Source organism: Cavia porcellus, unplaced genomic scaffold (assembly GCF_034190915.1).
Source record: "Cavia porcellus strain 051 isolate PalLab524CR breed Dunkin Hartley unplaced genomic scaffold, mCavPor4.1 scaffold_16, whole genome shotgun sequence".
In the NCBI taxonomy this organism is placed as follows: domain Eukaryota; kingdom Metazoa; phylum Chordata; class Mammalia; order Rodentia; family Caviidae; genus Cavia; species Cavia porcellus.
This window is the reverse complement of record NW_026947499.1, coordinates 10,013,743-10,031,068: the sequence shown is the minus strand read 5'-3', so window position 1 is coordinate 10,031,068 and position 17,326 is coordinate 10,013,743. Positions and strand designations below refer to the sequence as shown.

At 59.1% G+C, this 17,326-nt stretch overlaps 1 protein-coding gene across 5 annotated transcripts in view; it reads left to right on the top strand.

The window, feature by feature from the left end:
• Hectd4 (HECT domain E3 ubiquitin protein ligase 4) overlaps window positions 1-14,862 on the top strand; it is a 172,084-nt gene extending 157,222 nt beyond the window's left edge. For all 5 annotated transcript variants that reach the window (XM_063225671.1, XM_063225668.1, XM_063225670.1 and 2 more), the window contains exons 62-76: window positions 534-741; window positions 2,689-2,912; window positions 3,001-3,152; window positions 4,678-4,781; window positions 5,373-5,496; window positions 6,711-6,901; window positions 7,643-7,789; window positions 8,161-8,280; window positions 8,654-8,809; window positions 9,724-9,827; window positions 9,921-10,142; window positions 11,737-11,903; window positions 12,090-12,285; window positions 12,369-12,591; window positions 13,060-14,862. In XM_063225671.1, coding sequence (XP_063081741.1) covers window positions 534-741; window positions 2,689-2,912; window positions 3,001-3,152; window positions 4,678-4,781; window positions 5,373-5,496; window positions 6,711-6,901; window positions 7,643-7,789; window positions 8,161-8,280; window positions 8,654-8,809; window positions 9,724-9,827; window positions 9,921-10,142; window positions 11,737-11,903; window positions 12,090-12,285; window positions 12,369-12,591; window positions 13,060-13,196 — 2,475 coding nt within the window. In that variant the 3' untranslated portion in view covers window positions 13,197-14,862. The remainder of the gene's footprint in view (window positions 1-533; window positions 742-2,688; window positions 2,913-3,000; window positions 3,153-4,677; window positions 4,782-5,372; window positions 5,497-6,710; window positions 6,902-7,642; window positions 7,790-8,160; window positions 8,281-8,653; window positions 8,810-9,723; window positions 9,828-9,920; window positions 10,143-11,736; window positions 11,904-12,089; window positions 12,286-12,368; window positions 12,592-13,059) is intronic.
• The last annotated feature ends 2,464 nt before the right edge of the window (window positions 14,863-17,326 follow it).

The following is a 17,326-nucleotide window of genomic DNA, read 5'->3' as shown; positions in this document are numbered from 1 at the left end:
CACCATGTTTAGATATCTTACATCTGGGGTTGGCATGTACTTGGGAGGCTGAGGCAGGAGGATCACCATGAGTTCAAGGTCAGCCTGGGCCACATAGTTTGTTCAAAGCCAGTCTGAACTAGATAATGAGACCCTTGCCTCAAAAAAAAAAAAAAAAAAAGGCAAACTGGAGCCCGGGCTGTCACTCGGGGTGAAGTATATGCTTAGTGTCCACAGGCCCTGGCATGCCTGAGTGTGCACACACACACACACACTCAAAATTAATTGTTCCCCCGCTTGCTGGGTAGTAGAATGCTGGAGAGAGACCTTGCACTGTTTTCTCCCAGTGTGGCCTGGAGTCACTTCTTTGAATCCAGGGTAAAGCCACAGGCCTTGGTGGCCCACAGAAGAGTTTCCCATAAGGAGCACCCTTGTGGGCTGGCAGCTGTCCCCAGGCGGTGCAGGGAGGGCTCACAGGCCCAGGGGGTGGAGCCACCGCCACGTGGAGGGACCGTCACTCTGCTCGGATCTGACCCTTGTTTTTGTTCACACAGATAAGATCCCGAGCCAAAATTGAGAAAATCCGAGCAAGTTTATTTAACAATAATGATCTGATTGGTTTGTCAAGTTTGGATGGTGAAGATGAACTGATGGAGATGTCGACCGAGGAGATTCTGACTGTGTCCGTAGTGAATCAGAGCTTGTTTGATACGCAGGGGAGTCCGGGGCTAGAAGATTACTTCAACGATAAGTCAATTAAAGGTTTGGACTTGTTTTTAAGCAATAGGTCCTCTCAGGAACAGTTTTAGGTTATAGAAGAAGTTGAGTGAAATCCACCCCGCCATGCGCAGGCCCTGTCCTGCACACCTCGAGTGGAATAGGCTTCTGCAGCCAGCCCAGGGAGCTGCAGAGTTTGGGGGTGCTTTTGAGAGTGAGCAGGGTGCTGGGGAGGTGGGTGGGAGGCAGAGTGCTGGCTCCCGGCCTACCGGTCCATTGGGCTGTGGAGGCCGAATGCACGCCTGTCCCTGGGCAGAGCAGCAGCGACAGCCAGTGGCATCACGGCAGCCCCCACCCCACCAAGGCTCCTCACGGGCTGGCTGTCGGCCTGCTTTCTGTGTCCAGCTCGCACTCAGCCCTGTGGATTTAGCTCTGTGCTGTGCAGCTGGAATGTGACTAGGATATCGCTGGTAGTTGTATGGTCATGTGCTTAGGGACAGCTCTGGCCTCGCCCTTTATTAAAACTGGTTCTTAATGAATAACAGTTCCAGCTCTGTCTTCCTGAAGTCCCACTTCCCATCCCCGGGTCGTTGTGGCCGCTTTTGGGAGGGACCGGGTGATCCCTGTCTGGCTTCCCCACATCTGTTGTCTGGGACAAGGGCTTTACAGTTCGCCACAGAGCTACATCAGGCTGCAGGTGTCCATCCACAGCCCAGAAATGGGCTCGCTTTAGAAATGGCAGGAGTTTCTCTTTTTGTGATCAGCAGTGGTTCTTTATGTCACAACTTTGTTTCATATCAGCCTTTCTCAAAACGAGTAATCTATCTCCCTTTCCCTTTCTCTGAATTTTTAATACTGATTTTTTTTCTTTTTTTTTTTTTTTTTTTTTTTTTTTGGTCCTAGGGATCAAACTCAAGACCTTGCTCTTGCCAGGCGGGCACTTATGCCACTGAACTATATCCCCAACTGTTTGAAATTTCATAGTAGTGTTTGCTTTATGTTTTCCAAGTACAAAAACACAGTCTTGGTTTGGCTTTTTTTATTGTTTTGTATTTTGAGGTCTCACTATGTAGTTCAGGCTGGCAGCAGTCATCCTGTCTAAGCCTCCTGAGTGCTGGGATTACAGGTGTGTGCACCATGCTCAGCTCAGGTTTTCTTGTTTCAAATTATTAGCCCCAGTCATGAAATTTGGAAATGTTCCCTCAGAGCTGGCATCAGGGACGGTAAATGAGGTCTTGGGCACAAAATGAAATAGGGCCCAAACACCCGCATTACAATAAATAATGTTTTGAGGATGCTGGGTGTGGTGGCAGTGGAGCTCACACCTGACCCTTTAAAACTATTCTTGGAGAAGAAACCGCTCTGCCTTCCTTTTCCAAAGTACTAAAAACACTGGCTGGCTGTGTGTCCTTTGTGCCATTGGGACAAGTGCCCACTTGTGTTTCAGTGGAGATGGGCCAGCCTGCTATCATCAGGGGCCCAAGTGCAGAGGCTCAAACCCGCAGGGCTTGATTTCTTGCAGGTCCAAGAGCCCGAGTGAGCACTGAGCAGCGTGCTCTCCAGGATGCTTGTAATTGCTAGGCAGCCAAGTCAGGGCACAGGTGCACAGGACAGCAGCCTGGCCCAGAGAATGCACTCTCAGGCCGCACTTTAACTCTCGGAAGGCCTGGCACATGACAGAGGCCCAAGTGCCCAAAGAAGGGACATGGCCAGCACGTTACCTCCACTATGTGTTCATTATGCACTTGCAAAGCCCAGTGGTTTCCTGCCAGGCACAACAGTGCATGTCTGTAACCCCAGCACTGGGGAGGTGAAGCAGGACGATCAGGACCACCTTAGGGGCTACACAGTAAGCTGCAGGCCACATGAACTGGCAGAATGTGCCCCAGAATGGGTTTCTGAAAAGTAAATAAAAACAGAGCGCTCGCAGGGTGTGTCCTGACACACCGCGCTCACGGCAGAATCCTTTTGCCCCCTTTCCCTCTGTAACAGGGGAGAAGCTGGTGCCGGGGGCCCGGGAGGTCCTCACCGAGATATTCAAGAGCTGCGCCCACTCCGAGCAGACGCTGAGCCTGACGCCAGCGAAGCCCATCCGTGTGTCTGACATATACCTCAGCAAGGAGCAGATCAACTCCCAGACCCCAGGCAACCTGCTCCACCTCTTCTTCACCAACGTCCGGCCCCCGAAGAAGGTGCTGGAGGACCAGCTCACACAGGTAGCCGCCCTGTGCCCCCCTCGGCTGTGCGGGCCTCAGTGCCCCGGGCCGAGTCTGAGACGCCTCCCCGCCTGCCCGTGGCCCACAGATCCTCAGGAAGTACGGTGTCCCGAAGCCCAAGTGTGACAAAAGCAAGTACAGCAAAGCTGGCAAGGAGCAGCACCCCGTGAAGGTGGTGAGCACCAAGCGGCCCATCACCAAGCCGCCCGCCAAGGACAAGGCCGTGCTCAACAGCGTCAGGTGCACGCCCCGGAGCCCTGGAGCTGGGAAGACGCGCCCGCTGGGGGCGGATGCGGGTGGCCTCGGGGCGGCACCCAAGAGAGCGAGGCAGCCCTGGGCGGCCGGGCCCTCTGCCTCTTCCACTGCCGGTCAGCGCTCAGCCCTCGCGGTGCAGTAAAACCTGCCCCCTTTGGGCACCAGGCCAACACTGCCCTTTGAGAAAGCATCGCGGGTGCATAGCGCTTTCCTGAAACCAGCCGCACAGTGTTGTGTAGGATGATTAGAAAGGTCGCCTAGAGGACAAGGTTGACGCGGGCTGGGGTGTATCTAACTCAGGGCTAGGGCCTGTGTTTAGGCACCCCAAAAGGATGTTCTCACACACAGCCAGCACTTCTGACATTTAGCACACAACCTTTCACCTATGCGTGCACACTGCACAAATCAGTGTAGAGCTGCCAGGCGTATGCAGCCGGGAGCCCTCTGTCTTCACCTCACCCTGTCATGAGGCTCTGCCTGAGCCTGCTACGAGCGAGGTGGACACTGTCCAGTGTCTGAGCTTGGCTGTTCCTGCTTCACACTACTCTTGGAGATCACTCTAGACGGCGCAGAAAGAATGTCCCTGTCCTTTTTCTAATAGCTACGTAATATTCCATGTGCAGATCTGCGAATACGTTTCACAGAATGTGCTTTAGAAACAGGTTTATGTTCACAAATCCTCACAGTTGAAACCAGGAGCAAGTCTAACCCCGCACCGTGTCTGGAGGAGTTGCATGAGTGGCCAGGACAATAGCGACCCTTTTGCTTGGTCATTGTGTAGAAAGCGCTTTCCTGAAACCATCTCCTGCAGCCAGCCACCCACCCTGCCACTGGAGCACCGCAGAGCTCTTAGAATGTGGTGCGAATGGCCAAGGAACTAACTTGTGATGGTATTTAATTTTAGTCCATTTACCCATGAGTAGCTGCTACAGGTGACTCGGGGCCCTAAAGTACGTAGGAAGAATGGAAAATATTTTAACTCTTGTCACATTGGATGTGGGGGCACATGCCTGTAATCCCAGCACTCAGGATGCTGAGACAAGAAGATCACTGCAAGCTTGAGGCCTGCGTTAGCTGCGTAATGAGTCCAAGGCCTAACTGCATTACAAAGTGAGACCTTGTCTCAAAAGGAACAAAAATAAATAAAACAGATTTGTCACATCATAGGTGCAGTGGCACACACCTATAATTTCAGCACCCTGGAGGCTGAGGCAGGAGGATTTCTAGGAGTTCAGGGCCAGCCTGGTCTACACAGTGAGGTCACAGCTGGCCTGAACTACACAGGAGACCCTGTCTCAAAATACAAAAGATTGGCACCTTGTACAGGGTTGATCTATCCATCAGGGCGTTCAGGGTGCTCCCTTCACTCTGCTCTTTGGCAGGCGTGCAGAGCACGTGTGCACCCCAGGGTGTGAGCTCACACCTGCCTGCACCCTGGGAGAGTTTCTGTACGTCCCCTCAGGAGGTGGGGCTGTGCGGGCTTCTAATTCCAGTGTGTTGGCCTAAGCAGGACTGCCTTAAGTGAGAAGAAACCCACTGTGAAGCCCAAGTCACCAGAGAAGGGCAAGCCGGAAGAAAAGGATCCAGAAAAGTCACCCACCAAAAAGCAGGAAGGTAAATGGGCTGCTTGGGGTGCTGTAGGCACAGAGCCAGCCTCCCCGGGGGCCACACAGCCGCTCGGCCTCTCGCACCCTGGGGCAGCCCCAGGCCTCGGGGCCCAGCGTAGGCAGGCCAGTGGCTCCAAAGGTGCTGGGAAGCGGGCCAGGCTGCCGCGGGAGATGCTCTCTCCGTGATGGACACCAGCCTAAAGAGGTGGAAGTAGCCTTTCTGTGGTGCCGCACCCCAGGCGGGGAGTAGGGCTGTGTGCCTGAAACACTCAGACAGGAGAGCTGCTCCGGCCACTCTGCTGGAAGGCGCTGGTCAGAAGCACAGTGGCCTCCTGCAGCCCAGCTTAGGAGAGAGCTGTTCGCATGGCCAGAAAAGCTGCTTTCCCGTCCTTTGGCTCTGGACTTACAGAAAGTGGAAGGCAGGGTCCATCGCCACAGGGGTGATGGGCAGCCACGTCCCCCAGCTCTCACATGTGCTGTGTGGTGGGGAGGCAGCCCTGAGGGTTAGGAGGCTGAGGGAGAGCTGGGCGGCCTGGCCCAGGCGCGTGGCGGGTTCTCCTGCATTCCTGGTGCTGCAAATGTCCTTCCCTTCCATTAGTCCCTGAGGAAAAGTATCTGACCTTGGAAGGATTTCACAAATTTGTTATCGACCGAGCCAAGCAGGACATCCGGAGCATCTGGAGGGCCATTCTGTCTTGTGGCTATGACCTGCACTTTGAGAGGTGAGGGCGCCAGGCACAGCTGCTGGGCACTTTGCTGGTTCCCACTTGTTAGTGGTTTTTCTAACTCACCCTGCATGCAGGGGTGTAAGCGGCGTCCTGGAGGCAGGGGCAGGTGCAGGTGCTTTGCCCGAGGCCTCTGCTCTTGCACAGGCAGCTCCTTCTGCCTGCACCCTGGGGCAGGCTTCCCTGCCCTGCACCTCCTCTGTCCAGGATCCTTCTCCCGTAGTCAGGGGGCTTTGCGGGTGGGGCTCGATGTAGTCTCCTGGGCGGTCTCAGGCTTCAAACACGCACCTCCCTCCGGGTCTCCACTGCTTTCCTCCGCTGCAGGCGGGCGCAGTGAGACACTGCCCACCAGTTCCCAGGGTGCCCGGCTTCTCACACAAGTCACACAGGTCAAAAGCAGGCTTTTAAAGAACTCAGTTTTCAGAACAGAGAAGTGGTTTCCTGCTTGACTCCACATTTTGTACCCTGAAGGCTCTGGGTCAGCCCCTGTGTGGATCTTGGCGACACGCTGGCAGGACTGGTTTTCTGGACTCAGTAGGGTCTCACTGAAAGGTGGAGCATGGAGGGGAGGAAGTGGCCCCCGGAACAAGGGCAGCAGGCCACGGGCTCTGAGCCCCTGTCCCCCCTTCTGGGTTAGCAGGGTACCAGGCCGTCACACTCTGTGGACTGCTCTCAAATGCCTCCCACCGTGTTTCTGGGGGGTCTTTTCAGTGGCATCCGAGGCAGTAGCACCCTGCTGTGCACAGCCTCTCCCCTCCCTGTGTCAGTAGCACTGATGCTGGGCACTCGAGCTCTATGGGCGGGTGGTGCAGAGCACTCGGAGCCCCCAGTGAGGCCACAGTTGCTCAGCCCTGCAGCAAGGCTCTTCCCCTCTGTGCCGTGACACTGTGTGTAGCCACGTGCTGGCACCTGCGTGAGCTTTGCCTTATTCTGACCATGCGGCAGAGCTGATGCCGCTGTGAGCTTGTCTTACAGGTAGAGAAACCCAGGTGCAGACAGTGTGCATGGCCTCGGCTCCGGGGCCCAATGGGAGGGAGGTCTGCACTCCTGTGCCCGGCGTGTCCATCTGGGAAGAGCTTTGCTGGGAGGGGCAGTTTCTGTAGCAGGAAAGCGGAGGGAGCAAGGCTGCTTCCTGTATGTGCCTCGGCCGAGGGCTGGGTGGCACTGGAGGAGCCACTGTCACTCAACTGCCCTACCCCTCTCCACCCCAGATGTGCCTGCATTGATGTCCGACATGCGCAGAAGGCCTCCAGGAAGTGGACCCTGGAGATGGACGTTGCGCTGGTGCAGTACATCAACCGGCTGTGCCGACACCTTGCCATCACCCCAGCGCGGCTGCACCCGCACGAGGTGTATCTGGACCCCGTGGACGCTGCCGACCCCAGGGTGGCCTGCCTCTCCAGTATGTGCTTCCCAAGGAGCCATGCCCCGTGAGCGCGGTCTTTGGAAGGGCCAGGTGCCACCCCCACTGCCCAGCGTGTAAGGTGGAGGGCGCTGACAGCTCGGGGAGACAGGGAGCTGCCACTGGGCGTCACGCTCAGCACGACGCCCAGCCCTGGGCAGAGGAACGCAGGGTGGAAGGGCGATGGTGTCACCACGCTGGCCCAGCCGCTGTGGGAGCCAGAACAACAGGCAGCTCTCAGCCTGTGGGGGAGTGGCACATTTTATTAAAGTCAGGCATGACACAAAAAACACGCCCACACTCCTGGCTTCACCCCAAAAGTCAGCCCTGGCAGAGCCCCCAGGAGGTGGCCTTGTGTGGGGACATCACGGGCTGTGGCCTCACCTGGCAGCCAGTGCAGGCCCAGCTCTTCTGGATGCTGAGGAAGCGGAGGTGGCAAGGAGTTGTCCCTGAGCGCCGTGTCTCACGATGGTACCAGGTGCAGGGCCCTGGTTTGGATCCGTGTCTCTGTGAGGGAAAGTGGGTGAAAGGTCTGGGTGACTCTGCACTACTGCAGCTTCCTGGGTGTGTCCACCAAAACAGTGCTGGAAAACAGAAAAGAACGTAGGGCTGGCTATCTAGGACAGACTGCCCCGTGGTGGCCCGCTGGGTCACCGTCCCCGGGGATCAGGACCTCTGGGTCTGCCTGCAGCCAAGGCCCAGCGGGCTCAGCCTGGTCCTGCTCACCTCCCGTGCCCACAGCCGTTCCCATCGAGAGCCTGCGCCTGCGCTTCGCCCTGCTGCAGTCCCTCAACACCACGCTGGAGACCTTCTTCCTGCCGCTGGTGGAGCTGCGCCAGACGCCCGCGTACACCCGTAGCATCGCGGCCCTGCTGGAGGGGGCCAAAGGTCAGTGCTGGCTGGGGCAGCGGGATGGAGCGTGTGCCCCACACCAGTAACCCTGGCTCACGGCTGTGCGGCCTCCACGTCCAGTTTCTACATTTGAGCTTTTCCTTTGCAGTCAAAGCTGGGCATGAGTGTGGCCCTTCTGTTGGCAGTTCCCACCTGTTAGGTGGTTTCTGTGCGCGAGGTGTCACCTGGCCTGACAGTGACAGGGCCAGTGTGCTGGGAGTTGGCTAGGTGCTGACATCAGCCCCTGGGTCAGGACTGCTTTCCTGTGGCCCCCGGTGACCCTGACAAACCAGAGGGACGGTGGGCCGATGGCCCAGGCGACTGGGAGTAGGGCGGAGCCACACCCACCTTCCCGCCCCACTCTGCAGGGCTGATCTTCTATGACACGAAGGTGACGGTGATGAATCAAGTGCTGAACGCCACTGTGCAGAGGACGGCTGACCACGCAGCCCCGGAGATCACTTTGGACCCCCTGGAAATTGTGGGAGGTAGGTGGCCCTGGGGCCCAGAGCTCTCAGACCAGGCGGCCAGCCCTGGCCCGGGGCGCAGCAGCGTTCACCAAGCACAGCAGACTCGGAGAGGCAGAAGCTCTTGTCTCACTGCTTCCTTCGGGGCCTCCCAGCGGGAAGAGCAGAGTGCTCAGCCCTCGGGGCCATGCATGGTGCTGGAGGGAGAGGGTCCCGGGCAGACTTGCTTCTGGCTGGCGGGAGAGGTGGGCATGGGGATGCGGCCACGCCCATGCCCAGGAGCAGGGCGCCATGTGCTGGGCAGACTCGGGGATGGCAGACCTAAGGGCAGGTGGAGGCCTGGAGAATGTCAGCGGGGCCCCGGCCGCAGGGCTAACGTGCATCTTGCTTCCAGGGGAACTCAGAGCCTCTGAAAACTCCTACTTCTGCCAGGCTGCCCGGCAGCTGGCCTCCGTGCCGTCTTCCCAGCTCTGCGTCAAGTTGGCCAGTGGCGGTGACCCCACCTACGCCTTCAACATCCGCTTCACCGGGGAGGAGGTGCACGGCACCAGTAGGTGGCCAGGGCGGGAGGGGGCACCTAGACAAGCTCTGCACCGAGCCAGGGACAGAGAGAGAAGGAGACAGACAGAGCGCGTGCCCTGGTGTCAAGAGCAAGGTCCCTCCCGGTCACTAGCCCCCAGTAACCGGGACGTCCAGACCAGCACTGCCCTCTCGCCACCCCGCCCCCACAGGTGCCAGCGTGGGTCTGGGGCTGTACCCTGCCAGGGCTCCTCTTCTCGCTGGTGGCTAGCAGAGGCAGCCTTGGTGCAGGCGTGGCCTTCTCCCCAGACCAGGGCAGCTCCCGTGCTGCTCCCAGGCTTTGTCCCATCTCCCCTCCTCTCTGCTCGTTGGGGACAGTGTTGCCAGCAACAGCCTCCCAGGAAGGACAAATCACTGCTGGGCAGACTCAGGCTTAGGTGACACAGCCGAGCCCCCCAAACACAAAGCCACCACCGGCCCGGGCTCCACACCTGTGCTGCTCAGAGCACCAAATGCCTGGTTGCCGGCTCACTGCTCACGACGACAGTGCAGCTCACCAGGAGGCCGGGGGCCAGTGACAGAGGGGTCGGAAGCTGGGGCGGCCACGGGGAGAGGTCCCCTCTGGGACCTGGTCAGCACCCAGCCTCTCCTCCAGCCCGCAGCGCAGCGTGCGCAGCTCCATTTCTGCTGTTTGAGTCGGAGGGTTGACTGAGCCAGGTTCATAGACAGCCTGGACCTGGTGCTGTCCCTCGGGTCACCAGGTAGTAAGCAGCGGGGCAGGACTTGACCTCAGGTCCTCTGGTCCTGGACAGATGTTCTTTCCACCCCACCATGGTTCCAAGCAATTGGCAAACCCATTCCAGAGGCCAGATGGGGGGGAGTGTACCCCCTCGGGGGTCCACCATGACCGCCCCAGCACCAACGATGCACTCCTCTGTCCTGCAGGTGGCTCGTTCCGCCACTTCCTGTGGCAGGTGTGTAAAGAGCTGCAGAGCTCCTCGCTGTCACTGCTGCTGCTGTGCCCCAGCTCAGCCGTCAACAAGAACAAGGTGAGCATCCCGGTGGACGGGCGCGGCCCCAGCGCCCTCTCCTGCTGGCCACATGGCTGAGGACGTCCTCACGGCCGCTGCCTCCACCCACAGGGCAAGTACATCCTGACGCCCAGCCCCATCACCTACGGCGAGGAGCAGCTGCTGCACTTCCTGGGCCAGCTGCTGGGCATAGCCATCCGTGCAGACGTCCCTCTGCCGCTGGACCTCCTGCCCTCCTTCTGGAAAACACTGGTGGGGGAGCCCCTCGACCCCGACCAGGACCTGCAGGAGGCGGACATTCTCACCTATAACTACATCAAGAAATTCGAGAGCGTAAGTTGAGCCGTGTCTGTTCCAGGGCACAGGGCCGCTCTGCTTAGACTGGTGCAGACTCAGCCACCAAGAGCACGGGGGCTCATGCCCCCAGCTTATGGGGGCAGGCTGGGGTGACACGAGGAGCCTTGCAGATACTGTACAGGGCTCCTAGCAGCAGGAAGAGAGGGGTTGGCTCCCCATGTCAGTGCCACTGTAGGCTTGTCCAGGGTGGACAAGAAGCTTGAGAAGAGGACTTCCTCCTGGTCCCTGTGTGTGCTGGGACCAGCAGAGTCAGGCCACTGTCCTGGAGAAGGGGGCAGTTGGTGTCCAGTCTGTCAGCCAGGTCCTGCTGTGTTCCACAGGATCACAGTGACGCTGCTAAGTCAGGAGCCTTCTGCCGAGGGCAGCCGCACTGTGCGTGGCCCAGGCCTTCACCTCTGGCTGAAAGCTCGGCCAACAGGTCAGCCTCTTGTAGGTCCAGGCCTGCTGGCTGCGGAGCACTCAGTGCTGCTCTGCCTTGGGAATGAACTGTCCTGTCAGACAGGGTGGTGACCTCAGAGCCAGCTGTCCTGTAAGGCAACCCCACGAGGACTTCGGGTGAAGGAGCTGTCAGTCGATTCTGCTCCAATGGGCCACTGAGGCACCTTGTGGCCAGGGCCCCTCAAGTTGCCCCTTGGCCAGGAGGACACTGGAGGGTGCCAGCGCAAGAGCGTATCAGAGCAGGGTCCCAGGTGTCAGGAAACAGGAGGCTCTGCTGCAGTCTGGGAGGCCCTGGCGCTCCTTCGAGGGGTGGCAGCAGGGGCAGTCAGACGGAGGTGCACGACGGGGTCCAGCTCTGACTGGTACGGGCAGCAAAGCCGCAGAAGGTGCACTCTCGACAGTGGGTGCTGTCACCAGGAAGGCTGCTGCTGAGGACAGGGCCAGGTCCTTGCCCTCACTGCCACCGTCCTGAGCTGCAGGCTCCTGTCCCTCTGTCCCACCTGCTGCCAGCAGCCGCGCAGCCCAGCACCCACAGCCTTATCCTGATGCTCCGGATGGAAGGAGAGGCGCCCGTGCCACTCCGACAGATAGAATCAGTCCAGGCTCTCGGGTGGCGGGTGACTAGACTCCTGCTTAGAAGCATCTTTTCAGGAAAACAATGGCACACACCTGTACCCACCGCTCTGGAAGCTGGGGCAGGAGGATTGATTGCCTCCAGCTCAAGGCCAGCCTGGGCTGCACAGTCAGTTCAGAGCGACCCAGATGATACAGACACCCAGTCTCAAAAAGCAAAACAGATGCGCTGTGAAGTACAAGGCGCAGACACAGGTTTGGCCTTCAGGTGGGGCTGAACACAGGCCTCCAGCTCGGTCTCTGGCAGGTGAGCCGCAGCACAGGGACCCTCATGCCGTTAGGCGCCCACCACGGAATGAACGCCAGCTTCTGCACCCCAGCGGGACAAGCCCTGGCTTCAGCCCTGTCCTGGGCTGGTGAGCTGAGCAGCCAGGCTTAGGTCTCGTGTCCAGGGTGTGACGGGGGCGGGGGGGGGAGGGGGACTTGGCCACGCTGCCCGATGTTTGCACTGCGGTCCCAGGTGCACATCACAGGGCCACGCTCTGCCTGTGTCCCACAGATCAATGACGAGACTGAGCTGGAGGCCCTGTGTGCCGAGATCGCCTCCCAGCACCTGGCGGTCGAGAGCCCCGAGGGCCCCAACAAGCCCTGCTGCAGGTTTACCTACCTGACCATGACGGGCGAGGAGGTGGAGCTGTGCAGCCGCGGCCGGCACATCCCTGTAGCGTGAGTGCACACAGGGACAGGAGGGCACTGGCCAGTGGCACTGGCCGGGGAGAGACGTGGGGGTGGCCCGCTGGGGACTGGGACGCAGTCTTCAGCTGGTGGATCTTCCTCAGCCCTGGAGGAGGGGAGGTAGGCAGGGGCCAGGGGCCACTTCAGTTGTCCGTTATGTGGCCTCTGCCCTGGCAGGTGGGAAAATAAGGACATCTACGCAGCCGCCATCCGGAGCCTGCGGCTACGGGAGCTGCAGAACACGGAGTGCGTGATGGCCGTGCGTGCCGGCCTGGGCTCCATCATCCCCCTGCAGCTGCTCACCACGCTCAGCCCGCTAGAGATGGAGCTGCGCACGTGCGGCCTCCCGTACATCAACCTCGAGTTCCTGAAGGTAGGCAGCTGGCCGACAGGGCTTCCCCGGCCTGCAGACTCGGAGCTGGGACCCCGGCCGCTCACCCCGCCCCTGCTCCGCAGGCCCACACCATGTACCAGGTGGGGCTCATGGAGACGGACCAGCACATCGAGTTCTTCTGGGGCGCCCTGGAGACCTTCACCCAGGAGGAGCTGTGCAAGTTCATCAAGTTTGCCTGCAACCAGGAGCGCATCCCATTCACCTGCCCCTGCAAGGACGGGGGCCCCGACACGGCCCACGTGCCCCCGTACCCCATGAAGATTGCCCCCCCAGATGGCACAGCAGGTACTGTCCTCCCCAGACCCATAAAGATGAGGGGTCGGGCCGGGAGGGACAGGGGACAATGGGGATCATGCAAGCCAGGCCTGAAGTCCTATAGCTTCTAGCATTTTAAGAGAAGCAGAAAACCCATAATTTGTTCACCCCTTTTTTTGGTGGAACCAAGGCCTGAACCCAGGGTCTCTGACTGCTCAGCGACTCTGCCATCAAGCCGCATCCTCAGCCCTTACCTGCCTATCTTTAAATGTAGAAAAAGAATTTTTTTGTGTGTGCCGGGGATCGAACTCAGCCTCACGCTTGCCAGGCAGGCGCTTATGCCACTGAGCTGGATCCCCGGCCCTTAGAAAAGAACTTTAATAAACTTTCCACAAAAACAAAAAACCCTTGGCTGACCAAGCCATTGGGCCTGCAGCCGGACTCCTGAGCCCCAGCCCCGCACTGCCCGGCTCTGACGCTGGCCTCGCCCCTGCGCAGGTTCCCCAGACTCCCGCTACATCCGCGTGGAGACCTGCATGTTCATGGTCAAGCTGCCCCAGTACTCCTCACTGGAGATCATGCTGGAGAGACTGCGCTGTGCCATCCACTACCGCGAGGACCCCCTGAGTGGCTGACGGGGCCGGAGCTAAGCCATCGCCAAGGCCCGTTCTGCCGGCCAGGGAGCCGGCCGCCTGACCGACCACCGTCCCTCCAGCAGCGAGGGAGGAGCCAGCGCGCCCTGCTTTTGCGAACTGTGTCCAAGCCAGGGCCTCCGGGAAGACACCCTTTTGTATTCGTCCGTTCGTGATGGGTTGGTTCTTTTGCTGCCTGTTCGTGGTATATTCGTAGGGTAGTTCTGTTCCCAGTTTGTCTCTCTTGATCTTCTCGGACAGTGTCCCTGGTGGGTGCCAGACGCCACGAGGCCCAGCTGGTTCTCGCACAACCACCGGCAGGGCGTTGGCAGTGCGGTGACCGGCCACACAAAGCCAGCCCTGCCCTCCCGCCGCCTCTGCCAGCGCCCACCCTTGCACAGGGTACACGGGGAGGTCATTGGTGTCCTCTCCCTGCCTGAGACCGGTCCTGGGCCTGACTTTGGCGAAAAGCCCTCAGGGTCACTCTGGGGCCCTGCAGACAGCCCCCCCCGCCTGTACCCTCTGGACCCCTGGTCTGTGTCCCCAGGACTCCTCGGGAGCTGAAGAGCCAGGGTCCTGCTCAGCCTTAGTCCGAGGAGACAGGCTGGCTGCGTCCTGGCAGCAGGAGAGGACGGAGCTGACAGGGAGGGACAGACCCTCCTCCACACCTAGGCCGGGGGCTCCTTGCCCACATAATGAGGCGGCTGAGGTGCTCTGCTCCATGCAGACTGTCCCGTCCATGGAGAGGCCAGGGTGCCTTGGCCCCCACCTCGCCCCATAACCCCGTGCCCCCTGTTACGCGTGTGTGCCGGGGCTGAGCCCCTCCAGGCTCACCCACTGCCCAGTACATCGTGCCCCAGTGAGTCTTTGTCCAGTGGTACTTTGTTGACGAGCAGCACTCGCCGTCCGTCACACACTGTCTTCTTGGGCTTTGCCCGTCCCAGAAGCGTGGCGCGGGGTCCTCAGTGACGCTGCCCAAAGGCCACAGGGCACTCTGCAGGGCCCGGCCGCCTGGGTGTGGGCTGCAGTCGGGACCACTGCAGAGGAGCTTCTCCGACCTGAGGGCAAGACGAGCCTAAGGCTGATGGTCACCATCAGTCACATGGTGCAGGAGTCCCCTGCTCTGAGAGGAGATGTCACCGCTGCTTTCTGGGGGCCACAGCCCCCTTGGTGGGGTCACATCAGGACTGTTCCTGAAAACAAGGATCCTCTGACTTCCTTTGTGCATAGTGAAGAGCCTTTGACCCTCCTAGGAGGGGTGTTCCTCCCTGCATCCTTCAGTCCCTAGTTCCCGCCACCCCTCATCCCGTGAATGCCCCGGGGCTCTGTGGCCACCTCCCGAGAGGTCGGGAAGAGAGGACGGCTGTGAGGCGGTGTCTGCCGCCAGCCAGCTGCGCTGGGAGCGCAGGGGTCCGGACAGCCCACGCCTGGCCCCAAGCAATGTGTGCTGTAAAGTTACTTGATGTATATTTATTATAGTTATTTATGGTTGCATCTAACAGACTCTCCATTCAGTCTGATGCTGTTTACACTCCGCCGTGTAAAGGAAGCCCCTGCGGGAGAAAGTCACACCGATAAGCCCTTCACCTAACCCACCACCCGCCGCAGGAACCGGGCCGGGCTGACACGCTGGCGCCGCCCCGTGGCGGGAATTAAAATGTTCTCATTACCTCGGGCTCGGCGCTTGAGTGCTTCTTGCTCCCGCGAGCTGGCTCGGGACAGCTGGCGCAGGGCGCAGGGCGCAGGGCGGGAGCCAGGGCTCCTCCGGGAGCAGCGCTGCGCCCCCTGCTTCCCTCGCTTCCCGCTGTCGCCGCCGCCGCTCGGCCCCCACCAAAGCAGGGCTCCCCGCTGGCTGGGGCGCTGGTCACCGAGCCCAGTGCAGTGAGGGCGCCCGCCCGCTCCTCGGGTCCCCGGAGCACACCCACGTGCACAGTGCGCTGTCCCACGAGGGGACAACACGCACTCACGGTGATAGGGAGGCCCAGGCCCAGAAGACGCACCGCAGGGACCCACCCGCAGTCCTGGCGTCCACCCCGGCACTCCTGACACCAGCAAGGCCACTGCGGCTGCAAACCCCAGGGAAACACAAGCACTGCGGGCAGGCCCCGAGGGACAGAGGAACGATGTTGCCTAAGACGTGGAGCTCAGTGCCGGGCCGGCGCGGTGGAGGGGACGCGGGTGTGCACACTCAGGACAGCACAGCTGCTCAGATGGAACCCCGCGTGTCTCCTCAGCCCACAGCCTCCGAATGAAGGCTGCTGATGGAAAGTAAGGGAGGCACCTCAAAGCCCAGCACTCCGGGAGGCTGAAGCAGGAAAGCTGAAGTGGAACCTAGTGGGACCCTGTCTCAAAAAGCCCTGGAAAGGCAGCTCGGTGCAAAGGCCCTGGGTTCCATCCCCACTGGCACTAATAATTCAGGCAGCATCAATTGGAGGCAGTTAATTGCTTTTTTTTTTTTTTTTTTTTTTTTGGTCTTTTTGAGACACGGTCTCGCTGTGCAGTTCAGGCTGGCCTTGAGCTCACTTTTGTAGCCCAGGCTGGTCTCGAACTCGCAACAATCCTCTTGCCTCAGCGCCCCCCCCTCCCCCCAGTGCTGGGATTTCAGTCTTGAGCCACCACGCCTGGCTATTTGTACTCTCTTTAAAAAATCTAAAGGGCAGAATTTGAGGTCCCCTGTACCAAGAAGAAATAAGAAACAAGTTCAGGTCAGAAGGCAGTTTCTGTTTTTGTCAGGGAATCAAATATAAGACCTCGCCCTTGCGAACTGCAGCCCTGGCCCAGAAGCCACTGAAACTGAAGATCAGAATTCATATTGTGGGAGAAACCAGACAAGCTGCAAAGCCATCTCCTAGACCTGGGCAAGGGGAGGAGGCGGAATATCCTGGCCCTTCCAGGCGCACAGCAGCCCTTTCCCTGGACCAGGTCAGAGGACAGGACAGACCCGAGGTGCTGACTGCCCACCCCAAGAGCTGCACACAGCTGAGAGCACCAGAGGCTGCTGGACTCCCTGAAAATGGACACTGTGGAGGGAGACTATCCAGGGCACAAGAAAAAGATTAGCCAGTACTCTCAGCACTCCGGGAGGCTGAGGCAGGAGGATCCCAAGTCCAAGTTGAACCTGGGCAATGTGGTGACTCAGCTGTCTCAGAAAATAAACCGGGCTGGGGGTAGAGCTCAGGGCAAGGCCCTAGGTTCCATCCCCACTACCACAAAAACGAAATCAACACCCATACTCCCACGACAGGCACAGAAGGCATCAAGGACCCAAGATGGAGACAGCAGATCCATCACTGGGAAGACAAATGCCAAGACAGGGCTCAGAACTAAGCTACTGGAGGGAAAAGGCCACGCACCCAGGGCTCTGTGCCAACCACACACCTCCCACAGTGCCCGGGAGGCAGGCCTGCCGGCATCACACTAGTGGGTGGCACGTGGGTAATGGGTACCGAGTTTTTCTTTCAGGATAAAACTTCTGCAAGTGAACATGGTGATGGCTGCAACCTGCAGAATAAGGTACACTGAGTGCCACCATCATCCAAGTGTACAATGAGTCAAATGTCACATTTCAGACTTTATTTTTTACCAATTTTTTTTTAGACAAGGTCTCACTGTGGTTTAGGCTGGCTTTGAACTTGCAGTGATCCTCCTGCCTCAGCCTCCAGAGTGCTGGCAGATTGCAGGTATGTGCCACCACGCCCAGCCTGTTTTAATGTACAGCCATGCCAGGTGTAGGTTTTAGAAAAAACAGCTTAAAACTAATGCAGTCAACTACTAGGAAGGGTTTTGGGGGGAAAACAAGCAATTTTTAACTTGTTAGCTCTGTTTACCATATGTATTTTTTAAAATCTCTTAAACTCTCCAGTCATTGCAAAACACTAGAAACCGTATTTTACTAGCCAATAAATTGCCCAGTGTTCCATGGGAGCTGGATGACTTCCTAGCAGGTCTCGCTGCACCCACAGACAGTAGTGGGTTGCAGGACTACTCCCCGGCGGATGAGGGGACACTGTCACCACTGCACGTCTGTCCCTTTGGCTGCTCCCACCAGAGCTGGGAAGGCCTCCCCTGAACCCCAGTGCAGCCCTCTTCTGGTCTGGCTTCTCTCAGGCTGATTCCTGGCCCTGCCAAAAAAG